General features: G+C 36.2%; 2 protein-coding genes across 2 annotated transcripts; one reads left to right on the top strand and one right to left on the bottom strand.

Moving 5' to 3' along the window:
• Nucleotides 1–3,021: 3,021 nt before the first annotated feature.
• mterf3 (mitochondrial transcription termination factor 3) lies at nucleotides 3,022–5,735 on the bottom strand. The gene is made up of 8 exons (XM_037692801.1): nucleotides 5,664–5,735; nucleotides 4,832–5,187; nucleotides 4,573–4,722; nucleotides 4,155–4,344; nucleotides 3,851–3,998; nucleotides 3,652–3,723; nucleotides 3,400–3,561; nucleotides 3,022–3,298 (listed from the first exon to the last, which is right to left on the bottom strand). The coding sequence occupies exons 2-8, from the start codon at nucleotides 5,184–5,186 to the stop codon at nucleotides 3,104–3,106; spliced, it is 1,272 nt and encodes a 423-aa protein (XP_037548729.1). The 5' UTR covers nucleotide 5,187; nucleotides 5,664–5,735; the 3' UTR covers nucleotides 3,022–3,103.
• A 417-nt stretch (nucleotides 5,736–6,152) lies between these two features.
• Nucleotides 6,153–14,073, top strand: ptdss1b (phosphatidylserine synthase 1b). The gene is made up of 12 exons (XM_037693708.1): nucleotides 6,153–6,331; nucleotides 6,403–6,494; nucleotides 8,050–8,094; nucleotides 8,182–8,306; nucleotides 8,611–8,769; nucleotides 9,046–9,197; nucleotides 10,543–10,684; nucleotides 11,446–11,558; nucleotides 12,069–12,134; nucleotides 12,817–12,916; nucleotides 13,388–13,447; nucleotides 13,873–14,073. The coding sequence occupies exons 1-12, from the start codon at nucleotides 6,153–6,155 to the stop codon at nucleotides 14,029–14,031; spliced, it is 1,392 nt and encodes a 463-aa protein (XP_037549636.1). The 3' UTR covers nucleotides 14,032–14,073.
• Nucleotides 14,074–15,532: the final 1,459 nt, after the last annotated feature.

Raw genomic sequence — 15,532 nt, 5'->3', positions numbered from 1 at the left:
CTCTTCAATTACCACTCCATTTGCATCTGTATTTTTACTTCCCCATATTTTATTATGAGAATTGAAATCACCACACCACAAAGTCTTGCCAACATTCTGTACATTTACTTCATTGAGTTCTTGAATGGACAGTTTTTTGTTCGTATTATAAAAATTTATCACTGTAATCTGACCATTTTCTATCCAAATTTTTATTACTATTGCTTCATGATTTTTACTAATTGATTCTACTTTATATCTTAGACCATTCTGTATAAAAGTTGCCACTCCCCCACCTTGTTTTTTCCTCCTGTCATTTCTAATTGCTGAATATCCATGTATTATGAAGTCCAATTGGGGCCAGGTTTCTTGTATGCAAATCAGATGCGATTTCACTATTAAATCAGAAATGTATTTTTTAAATTCTAATCCATTACTAAGTAGACTTCTAGCATTCCATTGAAGTATGGTTAACATGAGGAGGAAATGCCACTGCTGCATGATTGAGTTTGAGAAGATTGTATCTCATTTAGTTTTGCTTTGATTGATTCCCAGCTGACATTTTTGTAGTCTAGATATTTTTGAGCTGCCTTTACTATTATTTGTATTTTTTCCGTTTTTCTTTGTGTTTGAGCAGTACAATTCACAACCTCAACCATGAACAACACAAAATCCTCCTTGTTCATGATTAAAGTGTCTTCTTTTACTTTGCATCCTTCTGTAACATGCGATTCTACTTTTCCTGTTTCCGGTATGTTCTTTGGATAATTAATTGGTTTCACAGGGACTTTCTTTATAGCTTCAGCATATGTGATACCTGTAGTGACTTTAAGTTTTTGGATATCCCCGGCTCTTTTACTAGCTTCACATCCCCTAAATCCTGAGCTTTGTTCACCTCCACAATTACAGCATTTCAGTGGCACTCCTTCTTTACATTTCCCATATTCGTGGTCCCCAGCACATCTCCCACACTTCTGTTTTCCTTTGCATACTGCTGCTATATGTCCATATTTCTGACATTTAAAACACCGTAATGGTGGAGGGATAAATGGTCGGACATTATAACTGATATAACCCACAAACACCTTGTCCGGCAGACTTTTTCTTCGAATTTCAACATTATGGAAAAGCTATCAAGGGCAGCACGGTGGCGCAACTGGTAGAGCTGCTGCCTCTCAGCGAGCAGGTCCCTGGTTCAAACCCCGGTCCAGGGGCCTTTCTGGGTGGAGTTTGCATGTTCTCTCCGTGCATGCGTGGGTTTTCTCCGGGTACTCCGGTTTCCTCCCACAGACCAAAAACATGCATGTTAGGCTGATTGGTAACTCTAAATTGTCCCTAGGTGTGAGTGTGAATGGTTGTTTGTCTCGTTTGTCTCTATGTGTCCCTGTGATGGACTTGCGACCCGTCCAGGGTGTCCCCCGCCCCTCGCACAGTGATTGCTGGACATGGGCACCGGCGACCCCCGTGACCCAAAATGGAACAAGCGGGTAAAGAAAATGGATGGATGGATGGAAAAGCTATCACTTTTTTCTCCATTTTTATTTCTTGTCAGTCGTTTGGCTTCTACTACTCTCCCTCCTGAGACATTAGATTTAATCTCCTCAATTGTCACCGTAGGATGTATTCCGGATATAACGCCACAAACATATTTTTTGTCATCAATTAGTTTCCCACTCACATTTTCACCTAGGATTTTTCCTACATGTAGTGCTCTGTCTTTTTGTTTCACATCATTACATATGATCAATACAGATCCATCTCTAAGCACTTTTACAAGTATCACTTTTCCAATTAGCGAGTTGATTTCTTTAGTAAGCTTAATCGGGTTTAACGTACCAAATGACATTCCTTCTTTAACAAACTTTAAGATGATTTTAAACTCTATCACCTTCACTATTTCATCTTCAGCTTCTGAAACTGACGACTCTACTTGATGTTTTGCTTTTTTCCGTTTGTGTTTAGATTTATGGGTCTGCCATATCCCATCATTTTCAACACCATCCGCTCCCTCTTCCATTTCTGCTAAATCACTTCCTGACAAATCATTTCCCTCTGACATCCTTCCAACCATTCACAGCTCAGCCGTGTCTTACCCCCTTCTTTCTCCCAACAAACCTCAAACAAGTGTCAATTGTCCCTTCAGCTCTCTTACCCTCACGGTTGACAGTTCAACCCTTGTCGGGTAAAAGGTTCCCACGTCAGGAAATATTTAAGTATTTGATTATTTTAGTTTTATTTAAAGAAACAACAAATTTAATATTTCCGCGAAAATTTTTAAGTGTGCAATTAAGTAGAAACTGTTTTTTTTTTTAATCGATTAGATCACTGATTTACATAATTTTTACCATTTTTCAAATTAAAGTTACTTTCTTGCAAGTAATACACAATTTAAAAAAAATACATATTTAATATTTATACTTTTACCATTTTTTTTATTCACAGTCTTATCATTTACATTTGGGAGAAGATTTTCTATTATTTTATTATCATGTAATACATTTTTCTGATCAAGCAGAGTAATACATCAAGGGATAAATTACAAAAATACTCAACTAGAGACCAATTTGTTTAGAACTGTGATTTTGAATTTAGAAAAACAAGTATGTATAGCTCTTACACTGGGACGACGAATTGCCAGCTAAAACAATAAAATTATTGTATTATTTTTAACTCCTTCATAGAGGAATTGTTGGTTGTTCCCTATCAGTACAAACAACATTTTTAGTGAGGTTAAAATGTTATAAAATGAAATATATAGCATAATGTATCATACTGCACAAACTGTTTTACGCTAAACCTGAAATCCCATACTGCCCATATTAAAAATTACTTTGTTAAATTTTAACAATCAAAACAGGCAAATTCAGTTTTATAACCTTAACAAGAAAAAAAAACTCGGATGACATCATCTGAAGATAAATCAGTTATAATCTTTTTAACTTGCTTTTGTAAGTACATAAAACAATTCAAGCACAAGTTTACATGCATTTTGTTTCAATAGTATATTTACAAAACATTTTATTTCAAGTTCCATCCATGTTCGGACTTTCACAGAGGATTAGACCGGGCATTATGTCATTTATTCTTTACTGCTCAAATCATTCTAATGTCCCATCAGGAAGAATCAAAGTGTCTTTTGAAACAAATACAAATCTTCCAGTGTGGCTAAAGCCATCTCTGTGCAAAAAGTCTCATCTGGCAACGACACCAAGCGGTCCAGGGAGATGAAGTTGGGCAGGGTTGGGTCGTACTGAGCTTTTCCAAGATACTCCAGGAACAAGTGACGCTCTTTGAGACGCAAGAGATTAGTGTTGAAGACCTAGAAGTAGAATCAAAAATTTGTTTAATAACTTTATTCAGACAAAAATCAAATGAAATCGGTGTCAATAGACCATAAATATGTGCTGCGGGGGCACATACCTGAGGGAACTTTGTTATCAAGTGATGAGGAACTTTCATGGTGTTGTGAAGGAAGTCAAATATCCGTGTGAGTTTCTGTTTTTTGGCTGTCAGCATCTTAGGAACAGCAATGACCATGTGCTGGATCTCATTTAGCTTGAATCCAAGCTCTATCTCATACACCTGTGGAACACATTTACAGAAGGCGTTTAGAAAATCACCTAAAAATTAACTAAGCTATGCTGTGTAGTGATTTACGCCATCTCTCGTTACCTTTAAATTTTCTTTAACAGGCTCCAAGCTGCCACACAGTAATCTGGGAAGACGAGCTATAATGTTCCGCGTCTGCAGGAAGACAATATTATTTATTAAACATGCTGTCGAAATATGTGGTGCAAAGAAATTGCTTTTTAAGATAAGGAAATCTCTGGTGTATCAAGTCTCACTGAATGTTCTCACAACCATTACGTACATTAGAAGCACTGAGTTTGAGTTGATGCTGATAAAAACCCAGTCTGTTGTCCAGCCTCTTCACATCAAAGTTGAGCAGGTAAGGAGCTTTGGACACCATAGATGCAACGGTTTCTGTACTGAACTTCTTTGACACGAGATAGTTTACCCTTAATAAATAAAAGAGAAAATATTACCCATGTAGACTCAATGCAAATGCAGAGAAAAACCTTGCATCATTTCTAAAACATAAAAAGGTATCAACATATATATATATATATATATATATATATATATATATAATATTCTAAATCATTTCATGTTACCTGGTCTGAAGGTTCTCCAGCTCCTCAGTGAGAATGAAAGGGTTGTGAGAGATAATGTAGCCTAAGCGCGAGTCCTCCACTCCAATATTTTTGAGAAACAGCAGCCGAGGTGCAACATCTGTGCTGAAGTCAAGTCTCAGCAACATGGAGCCAACATTGGGCCTTTGTTCCAGCTTCCACAAATCAACCCCTGCAATGAGAGAGGGTGATTAAAAAAAAAAAAAAACAATTCAACAGTGGATGGAAAGAGCAATATGAAATATGACACAGGTCTCTCTTGTAAATGAGTCCTCGAGGCTCAGTATGACCTACCTGTATAAATAAAGGTTGAATTGAATTGAAAATACTGATTTTTTTGGTTTAAACTAAAGTTCTAACTAAAATAAATAGGGGAAATTGTTTTCATCAGGTTAGTTACCGAGTTGTACGAGGTTTGTCAAGGTCTCCGACTTGCCAACGTAGTCTCTAAGAGATGTTGAGGATGGTGGGATGGTGGGAAAAGGAATAGTAACAGCTTCTTCATCACTGATCTCCTCCAAAGCTGAAGGTTCATTAAAAGCATCCAGATCTACAGAAAAAAAAATAGGTATTGAAAAAATTTAGTGCCAGGAGGATAAACAAGTTTCCAGTATTTTCAATTCAGTTTGAAACATAGATTAGCCTTATCAAATACCTACCTAAGGAATTCATATTTTCAGGAATAGACAAAGCAGTTGTGTTTGGCATCTGGGGAAGGTTAGCACCGTCAGTACTTCTTACTGTGTCGTCTGCATTTTTATTTTCCTTAGCTTCTGTTGTCAGATATTTTACTGTCAAGTTGTTGTAGTAGCACATATGTTGTTTCAACCTCTGTCTTGTTTGAGTTGATGTGAAGCTCCCATTAGTGAACAACCCATTACTGAGCGATTTCGAGTTGGCTGTCCAAATACGCCAGTGATGAGACTGAATGTAATGCAGTCGAGTGCTAGTCTTTGAGCCAAGGAAACCTCTGCATCGTAGACACAGCTGTGCACAGGTAGAAGACATGGCCATTCTGAAAGACAAACATATGACATATTTGAGAAGCATGGAATTTATTATTAGAAAAACTCTTAATAAATTGATTAATGTTTAGACTCCTCTGTCTGAACAAACATTTGAATGTCCAAACCAATAGAGGCTCAAAAAGCCACAACATACCATCACATAACTGTAAAATAAATGCTCATTTTAATGTATGCCCTACAGGCGTCCCTGAGCTAAACACATTCATACCACACAATAGTTGCTGATTTTATATATAATCAAACCGGTAAATAAAATGCAAACATTTCACATTTTCATCCACTACCTTTGCGATATATGTAATGGGGCACGGGTTTGTTAAATCATACGAAGTTCATGCTAAGCTACAGACAGGCTGTCTACCCGTCGAGGCTAGCTCGTCAATGCTAGCACCACAGCAACTTTCTTTAGTCGAGTACATAGTCAACAATGATACGAAGTTTTAGGTAATTTACTGTTTCTTACTTAAAAACATCGACTCTTGCTCTAAGGCGTTTAACGAGAAATATCCCCCACTTCTTTCACGTGGTCAGCAATAGAAAGCTTTGCGCATGCGCAAAATTGTGGAACGTACCACTACAATGTAAAAATGGTTACCAAATCCACGTAACTTTTAATAAAAACCAGTGTTAAATAATATTTATAAATAAAATTTAATTATGCAGGTTGCTGTTTTGTTTTAGGATCACCTATATTAGTCATGTCAACGCTGCAACACACCTAAAAATGCAGTGGTTCAGTTCATTTTAGGCGTCAAGGCCCATACTTCATGCTGCCAGTTGATGGCGGTAATGCGCAGTTTGCTTGTTTGCCTACTGTTAATAAAACCCGACGAAGAATTAATTTTTTTGTGTGTGTGTTGTTGTTTTGGTAGTTGTTACATTTCTTTACTTCTTTTGTTTCCCCCGTTAAAATTCCTTTAATATAATTCATATAGCGGTTTAAAGCATAGGTATGGCAACCACCGTGGGCAAAAGTTTACCGAGAAGCAATGAAGCTAACTACAAACTGCATTTCCGAATGATGAACGAGCAACAAGTGGAGGAAATCACTCTTGACTTTTTCTACAAACCACACACCATCACCCTGCTGACAGTTACTGTGCTCAGCCTGATGTACTTTGCGTTCACCAGGTAAACCACAAAACGTATCATTATTGTTATTAAATTAGCTTTGCTAACACTTGTAATGGCATTCTGAACAGGGATGATGAAAACTGTGATAACAACCTCCGTGTTGGTGTGTTGGTGGTTGTTTCCTTCTTCCTGGTCATCAGTGTCCTGACTTTTCCTAATGGTAAGCTGTCACTTGCTCACAATGGCTGCTTTATTTTATTTATTTATTACTTATTTATTTCGAACAGACAATAAAAAGTAAAAACATAAAAATATCAGACAAAAAAAAAAAGACACGGAAAAACATTGTCATCCCTTATGTTGCTGGAGTATCTGAGAAACTCCGAAGGATTTTCTCCAAACACAACAACTCAGTACATTTCAAACCCAACAGGACCCTCAGACAGAGGCTGGTCCACCCTAAGGACAAAACACCCATACACAAACGGAGTGGTGTAGTGTATGCGGTCCAGTGCAGCGAGGACTGTCCAGACCTCTACATTGGAGAAACTAAACAGCCTCTTCACAGACACATGGCTCAACACAGGAGAGCCACCTCCTCTGGACAAGACTCAGCTTTTCACCTACACCTCAGGGATAAGGGACACTCTTTTGAGGACCAGAATGTCCGCATTTTGGACCGAGAAGACGGATGGTTTGAGAGGGGGTTGAAGGAGGCTGTTTATGTAAAAAGAGAGAAACCATCTTTAAACAGAGGAGGAGGTCTCAAGATTTCAGCTTTCAAAAACGTACAATGCAGCTTTAGGACTGATACTCAGCCAGTTTCACACCTGTCAGGAATTCCAACCATGTGACCAGAGTGGCCCCTCGGTGGGTGCGACTAGGCCTGTCGCAATAAGCAATAAATCAATTAATTGCATGATAATTGAAAATTATCGACCTCGTTTTCATGAATCGGCTTTATCGTTTCTTCGTGTCTCTCTCTTTCTACTGAAGACACTGGATAACAACTCCGGTGCGCTTCACTGACCCCTCCCTTTCTCCTTAAAATCAGTTTTAACCGTCGAAAATCGTGTTTTTGGATCGTTAAAAGCAGCTAAGCTGAGAAGCTAAGCTACAAGCTAAGCTAACAGGCTGACCTCGGGGAAAAAAATCTCCGTCTTGTTGAAGCTCCAAATTCATGGTTGAAACCCGTGCCTTTGTCTAAAAAGTTGTTTTTCTCTGCAAAAAGAACTGAGAGCTGAGAACTTTTTACTGATTTTTTTATTAAAAGCTTTGTGTGAAAAATGCTATGCTAAAGAGCTCAAACCACACCGAGCATCTGACATTTTCAGAACCGAAAAAAGGAACGAGAGACAGCCCATGTCACGTCAAGGGGCCTCCTTCCCATTTTTCTTAAAGAGACACGCTGCTCGCTCCCTCACTATCCATCCTTCAGTTCAAACAGTCTTATACTCTCATCTGGTGGTCAAAAAAGGTACTACACTCAAAACAAATTAACCAACATTTCTTCTTAAATTTGGCAATAATTACTAATTGTCAAATTTCAAACAATATTATCGTTTATCACAATAATTTCTGAGACAATTAATCGCCCATCAAAATTTGTTATCGTGCCAGGCCTAGGTGGGACTAACAATAGCAAAGTTCATCATTTTAAATATTAAAGCTAAAAAACCTTTTTTTTAATTTAGAATTGCCATTGAGTTATTTATGTATGTATTTATTTATATTGAAAATGAACACCATGAAGTGACCAATGTTTTTGTTGTCAGGACCCTTCACGAGGCCACATCCTGCAATATGGCGAATGGTGTTTGGTGGGTGTTCACAGTAATCTAAATATTTGATTTAAATACAGATACCATTTGACTGAGTCATCTCTCACATTGTCTTGTCTTTGGTAGGTCTCAGTGTGCTCTACTTTCTTTTCCTGGTCTTCTTCCTCTTCCTTAACTGGGACCAAGTAACGACACTCATGTACTGGCTGGACCCAAATCTGCGCTATGCTAAAAGAGAAGTCGATGTCATGGTAAGGATGTTTTTAAACTATGAGCTTTTTGCACATATAAACAATAATTTAAGTAAACTGATATTTCTATCGGATAAATCAAGTTTATCCTTTTCCTAGACTTTTTGTTTGTATGAATGAAAGTATACTGTGTCTGTTCTAAATAAACTTACAGGACTAATATGCACTAAAATGGCCAAAAATGCAAATTAATCCCAATTAAGTATTCATCGGTGCTTTTGTTTTGTTTGTCATTTTGTTTTATTTCAGTTCTAACATGAATACCTGGAGTCAATGATTGTCACCTTTGTTTTTCTTCCTTAAGGAATATGCCGTAAACTGCACTGTGATAACGTGGGAGCGCATCTTGAGCCATTTCGACATCTTTGCCTTTGGTCACTTTGCAGGGTGGACCATGAAGGCACTGCTGATCCGCAGCTATGGCTTGTGCTGGACCATTAGCATCACCTGGGAGCTCACTGAGGTAAGCATATGGCCGAGGTAATGATACTCGGTTTTGATGTGCCTGTGTTAAAACGTGTTTTTTTTTCAGGGCGTAATAAATATTAACTTTATGTCTCAATACTTTGCTTTAAATCATTCTGTGCAGACAACGAGAATCATTTCAGGAGTTGTCTTCTTGCTTACCGCCGTTGTTTGTTTGCAGGGTTATATAACTGTTTTGTATTCTGGACATCATTTCAAATTTTTAATTTATCTTTTTTTCTCTCTGTCCTGCCAACTCTTTGTTTATCCGCAGCTGTTCTTCATGCACCTTCTGCCAAACTTTGCAGAGTGTTGGTGGGACCAGGTGATACTGGACATCCTTCTGTGCAACGGAGGAGGAATCTGGCTGGGTATGACACTCTGCCGTTTTCTGGAGATGAGGACCTACCGCTGGGCCAGCATCAAGTCGGTGTTTCATTTAGTCCTTATTTTTACATTATTTTTAAATAAGTTTGTGCTATTGTAACCTTTTGCTTAAGGCTAGGGGCCTTAGGTGGGAACGTTATGGACCAGTATCTAGGTTCAAAGGGAGATATGGGCGGAGCTTATTTGTTAACCAGGAAGTATAGAAAAAGAGAGGCTTAATGCGTCCTCTTATCAAAATAAAAGGTTTCAAAGTAAAATACATTTATTAATTAAAATAAATATAGAGAGAAGTAGAGCTGTTTTCTCTACTGAGTTGCACTATTTTCTACAATAATTTCAACCATCTGTGTGTAAGTTTTGGTCGTATGAGTATGTGAGCCTTTTCTTTTCTCCTGTGGTGTGACGATTTTCTGTTTGCAGCTGATGGTTCCCAGTAGCGTTTGCACTGCAGTTAAATATTTATATAAATTTATGGTCATCAGCTCTATGGTTGTCAACGAGCTGCTTGTGTTTTTAGTTTAACATAAATACATTACATTGCAACATTTTAGTACTCCATCATCCCTTAATCATAATTTAGTACAACAAAAAGCAGGATTGGAGTTGTCCGAGTGTATATCCAGCTTTATGTTGATACTTGTTTCACATTCAACACCCTTTAATGTCCTGTCTTTGCACTGATAGCAAATATTTAACCCTGCTCTCAGCGTTAAACTAATAATCTTTGAGCTTTTAACACTGTTGCTGTTCACAAAAATGTTATAATTATCATTATAGGTCATGATGTTTCCATCCATCCGTCCATTATCTATTACCTGCTTCTTCCTTTTTCAAGTCGTGGGATATTGACCTTTCAATAATTTAGTTTCTTTATATTTATTTTCAAAATCTGTTGTAAAATCCAGTAATGTTTGAGTTTTGATTATCCTAAAAAATTTAAACAATTCACTACATTTTTAGCTCCACCGAAGTTTCTTTTCTGAAGACAATTACCAACAAAAATAAAACATGGTCTAAACTGTGTATTTGTCACACATGACAGAGTGCCATTGTTTTCCTTTCGTGGACATTAAATAATATTAAAATTAATTTTTATTTTGTTTCATTTTTGTGATTTTTCAATAAAAGTTGGCATGTTTTTTTTTTTTTTCTTTTTAAAGTTGATCCTAATTTTCATTCTTGTCTCTTATCTTAAGTCTTCATTTACATTTTTTAAATTTATTTATTTGCTTGTTTGTTTGTTTTTGAACTGAAAGTCACAAGTCAAATGACCATCTTAAATAGGAACTTTTTTGTAGCAGTGCAGTGTTATTATCGTCTTAACATTTAATTCAAGAGGCCAAATGTGTTTTTGACATATTGCTAATATTTTCTGTCTGTTCAGGGAAATCCACACAACCTCAGGAAAACTAAAGCGAGCCGTGCTCCAGTTCACTCCAGCCAGCTGGACCTACGTGCGCTGGTTTGACCCAAAGTCCTCCTTCCAGAGGCTGGCAGGGATCTACGTCTTTATGATCTTATGGCAGGTTGTGCACGCTTTTTCTCTTTACATTTGAACCGCTTTTATGAGTGTTGGGAGTTAATGCTACTGAGGCTACATCTTATGAGTGTAATCGGTGTTATTTCTGGCTTTAGTTCTAAAATGCATGATTTAAAAGTAAGGATTTGGGAAATAAACTAGGGATGCACAATATTGGATTATGGCCGATATCCGATATGCCAATATATGTTAAAACTTATTTGGCCAATAACCAATACCAATACCGATTTTTTATTTTTTTTCCTAGACCTACTAACAGAGACTACATAGTTTTCTCTGCTGTGGAATTAAAATACTACATTATTCTGCATGGTCTTTGTCAGTTTGGCCTGCTACTAGATGCAGATTAGGTTCAAAGTGCTGTAGGACTTGGTTTACGCTCCTCCTCGCAGGGCTGACGCTGAGCAGTCATTGCAAATAGCAGTTCTTCTATCAGTTTCTGACACTTTAAAAAACTTAGATACCGCGGACATTTTCACTTGTTCCTCTCTCGCCGTGATCAGATCAGGTAGGTGCGCGTGACGTCATAACATCGTGCTGACGCTGCAGGCTCCTTGTCACTGGGTTGTCATACAGCGCCTTTTATATTGGTGATTATGTTGATGGAATGACCAATGTCTGATATTTAAATTTATCGCTAGTATTGGCCGAATACGATACTATATCGATAATATCGTGTATCCCTAAAATAAACACATTCATGAGATGTTTGAATTCTCATCACCAGTTCTTGTTTTCTATTTGCAGCTGACTGAGTTGAACACGTTCTTCCTCAAGCACATCTTCATCTTCCAGGCTTCTCACCCTCTCAGCTGGTGTCGTATTCTCCTGGTGGGAATCATCACCGCACCCACTGTGAGGTGTGTTCAAATCTTAAAATACTGGAGCGGCTTTACAACCAGAACTGATTTCTAATAAATACACATTCAGGTTTGGAGTTAATACAAAACAAAAGTACTTCATGTTATTTTAGATGCTTTCCTCAGAGCTTATTCTTGGCTGTGTTAAAAATGTTCAGAGTTTTTTTTTTTAATCTTTGGTTTGAGGTTATCTCTAGTGATGTACTAAATTCATAAAAGATTATAAGAAATTAAAAAGTATTGTAACATGTTTCAATGAAGAACACAAGAAAGAACGTGTTTGCCTGTTTTTGATTAAAATTCACTTTGGTCTGGAAGTACAATCTTTGTTAATGTAAACATGTAATCTAAACTACAACAGCTTTACATAACCAGGAGAAAGTAGTTCATGAAACCACTTCCTTATTGAAACCTTTATGGCATTGTTCTGCTTTTTCATTAACTCTCCAACATGGATATTCATACTATCAGCACTTTATTCTTGACCAAAAAATCTTTTAATATCTACAGACAGTATTATGTGTACCTGACGGACACTCAGTGTAAACGAGTTGGCACACAGTGTTGGGTGTTTGGGTGAGTATTTATTTATTGTCCTTTTGTCAGCTCTTGGTTTTATTTCTTCTGCAACTTTTTCTTCAGCATATTGGTATAACTTGTGAAGAGCTCAATTTGTCTCCTAGGAGGTGCATTTGTAAAGAACAATACAACAATTTGTTATTCAAATTAGATCATATCTGTGAATCAGCTAGCTGCTTAATTTTAGTTGTGCTCTGGTTATGAACATGAAACTGAACATTTTTCACACTCTGGCTTTTTTATAGTTTTAATCTTGTTTGAATTTAACACTCAGACACAAAAAGGAACATTTTTTTTTAATCCAAACTGAAGTCTTCTTTAGTCTTCATTTCTTGTGTAACCTTAGATTTTTTTTTTTTTAGATGAATGCACTGCAGGGTGTTTTCTAGTCAAATTAAAATTCACATTTTGTTGTCGCTGACCGACACCGAGCTGTCGATGTCCGCAGTTTGCAGCAGTTGCTATGGCAACGGGAGGATCACTCTTTGTCTATATATACTGCTCTTTGTATAGTCTTCCAGTGGGACAGTGATATCAATCATGCTTCTGGATTCAGAAGCTGTGCTGCACTGAAATGTGTTACTAAGAGAGGGAGCAATAGTTTCACCCCTCAGCTTAAAGTTTTAAATCATGTATACTGCCGTAATTGTCTAATCGTATGTTTATGTTTTCGATTAAGGGCTATTGCTTTCCTCGAGGCTCTGGCTTGTGTGAAATTTGGTCTGGACGTCTTTTCTAAGACTCAAATTCGCCATGTTCTGCTGTGGTTGATCTGTCTGGTAAGAACAAAAACACAACGTGTGTGATTAAAAACAAAGACACTGTTTCTGGGGAGCACACTGCAGTCTCAGCAGGAACAATGGGATGTTTCGGGGTCAATACTTCATTTGAGGGTTTGGGTTGAAATTTAAAGTGTTTGAAACTGATTTATGATAATTTTGTTTATGTGCAAGCACGTTTTTATTTCCCCCGAAGACTTCCGATTGCAGGCTCCCCTTCTCTAACCTCTGCACCACCACACCCCTGTGTTCAAATGCACAATATGAACCTATATTTGCTGTGTAATTATAATAACTTGCTAAAAATGACAATAATTATGTCACCACTTTTAGCTTTTGTTGCCTGTTGGTTCTGAAGGTTATACAGGGCTTTCAGGTTCTGCATTTCCATATCTGATTTTTTTTTTTTTTCTTTTCATTATTATCTGAGAATTTGTTTTACGGTAATTAATGTTTTGCCATTTTTCACAGGCACTCATCACACTCTTATGCTTATATGGCATGGTGTGGTATGAACACCATAAAATGAAGGTAAGAATCTGAGGGGGAGATCTTGTCTGATGACATTAGGAATAATATACAACCCGTTTCAAGAGTAATTTTACTACTTTTTATTGTTTTAAAATCTAGATTGCTAATTTACTTTAGGACAATTACTTTACATGTAACAAGAATAAAAAGCAGATTTGATCAAATGGATTGCTTATTGTGTGCCCTTGTAAGTATGCTACTGACAGTAACAATACATACGTTTTGTAACAAAGTTATACATAAAATTTGTCAAATCGAGCTAATTTACTGTAAATGTTAATTATTTTTTAACCTGCAACTAATTTGAAAATGACAAGTAGTGGACGAAGAAGCAACTCTTTTCCTTCATGCAACATCACGGGTTATAATTGCGATTTTATATTTGCAAATGCCATTTTGTAACTGAGTTTTGTTTCTGTTCCCAGAATATTGTTCTGCAAAGCGGCGACCCTGATGATCGCCGTGTTGTTGACTCACTTGCTTCGGCTCAGACAGATTCACATGGAAGTTTGCGAAACACAAAACGAAGAAAAACCTCAGCTAGGAACAGATTTGTAAACAGCCATGGAAGAAAGAGACAATGAGTAGATGTGATGATGAAGTGTTTAGCAAAATACTTTAATACGGGTCAAATAATGTATATTTAAAACTGTGCCATTGATTTACTAACCAAAAAAAAACTTTTATCAACGTTTGCAAAAAAAAAAAACTACGACTAAAACTTGACAAAGCTGTTGGGATTTAAAAAAAAAAGAACAAAACCATTGAATATTAAAAGTTAAAACCGGTTTTATCGGACTGTTATTCTGTGCATAAAACTTGGTCTATTTTAGAGAAAATGTAAAGTTTGGATTATTTCAGTGATTGTTTAATATGAATCTAGATTTAGCACTCAAATTTAAAGTCATGTTTATTTTTTATTTTACTATATGTCTTTAAAATTATTCAAAAGTATCATATTTGCAAAAACTGATGTGTTTACTTGTCCAGAAGATGGTAAAGAACGTGTGAAAATCTTTAATTTGAATAATATATGCACATTTGAGGATCTAAAGTTTTAGCTACATTTTATTCAGTCTTTTTATAGGTCACATATTAAAAAAAACTTGTGTAGGGATTTTTTTTTTTTTATTTGCTGATTTGTACTGTCATTGAAAAGAATTGTGTGTGCAGGACTACTGTGAATTTCGATTCGGTAACACTGTGAGGACTTTCTGTAGCAAAGGATAATCACTTAGAACAAAAAAGAAGAAATATTTTAAGAGCAGAAGTTTACATTTTTCTTATGAGACAAAGTTACTAACGTTTTTGTATATAACTCAACTCGAGATTGATCTACCTACCGGTACTTACAGTAATAAAAACTTTAATATTTTAGGTGTGCTATTTAGTATTTTGCATTAATTATGTTTTGTTTTAGCAGTAATAGTCATGACTTATTGCAGATTTTTAAATACTTAATCTGCTTTAACGAACAAAATGTATTTATTGTGAATCTCATCCACTATGTGGGATTACTAATCATGATTTATGAATGGGTTTTGGTTGTTTTCGTACACACAAATGAAATAAACTTTTTTTAATTAACTGTTTTTAAAATGTGTAATTGTTATTTATAATGTTTTTGCAGCAATACATTTAAAATTATTGTACAGTCTTTAGTTATGCATCACTCACCAGATATGACTGATATAATGTCTAGAAATATAAACCTTTGTTTTGAAATGCACCAGACAACATTTAATAATGCAAACTGCATTGCATCACTACAATTTAATGCCATGAGTGCACACAAAAATGCATAAATGACTAATTATAAAGTTCAGAAAACAACTACAATGACCTGCAAGTTTCAGTAATTTTCATGACACACGGATATTAAACTTTACAAAAGCTTTAAACACAGGATTCAAGTAAAATGTAGATACTATAATATTTAGGTTATTTATTCTTCAGATCAAAAACAATATGTAAGACGTCATATTCTTAGTTTAAAATATGTAACATTCGTTTAATAAGAGGTAACTACATTAAAAAAATAAATGGTACATTTCATAATAAATACAAAGAAAAGCCATCTATGTA

Source organism: Nematolebias whitei, chromosome 19, assembly GCF_014905685.2.
Source record: "Nematolebias whitei isolate Nwh7 chromosome 19, NemWhi1, whole genome shotgun sequence".
In the NCBI taxonomy this organism is placed as follows: Eukaryota; Metazoa; Chordata; class Actinopteri; order Cyprinodontiformes; family Rivulidae; genus Nematolebias; species Nematolebias whitei.
Note: the sequence above shows the minus strand (reverse complement) of the source record. Positions and strands in the feature narration are given on the sequence as shown.

What these genes read in the sequence shown, in the direction of transcription:
- ptdss1b (XM_037693708.1), top strand. Translation starts at nt 6,153, where the DNA reads ATGGCAACCACCGTGGGCAAAAGTTTACCGAGAAGCAATGAAGCTAAC. An exon ending in ATGTACTTTGCGTTCACCAG is followed by an intron (nt 6,332 to 6,402) that starts GTAAACCACAAA and finishes CATTCTGAACAG; the next exon opens with GGATGATGAAAACTGTGATA. An exon ending in AATATGGCGAATGGTGTTTG is followed by an intron (nt 8,095 to 8,181) that starts GTGGGTGTTCAC and finishes TGTCTTTGGTAG; the next exon opens with GTCTCAGTGTGCTCTACTTT.
- mterf3 (XM_037692801.1), bottom strand. Translation starts at nt 5,186, where the DNA reads ATGGCCATGTCTTCTACCTGTGCACAGCTGTGTCTACGATGCAGAGGT. An exon ending in GACAAACCTCGTACAACTCG is followed by an intron (nt 4,345 to 4,572) that starts GTAACTAACCTG and finishes CTCTCATTGCAG; the next exon opens with GGGTTGATTTGTGGAAGCTG. An exon ending in TCAAACTCAGTGCTTCTAAT is followed by an intron (nt 3,724 to 3,850) that starts GTACGTAATGGT and finishes GTCTTCCTGCAG; the next exon opens with ACGCGGAACATTATAGCTCG.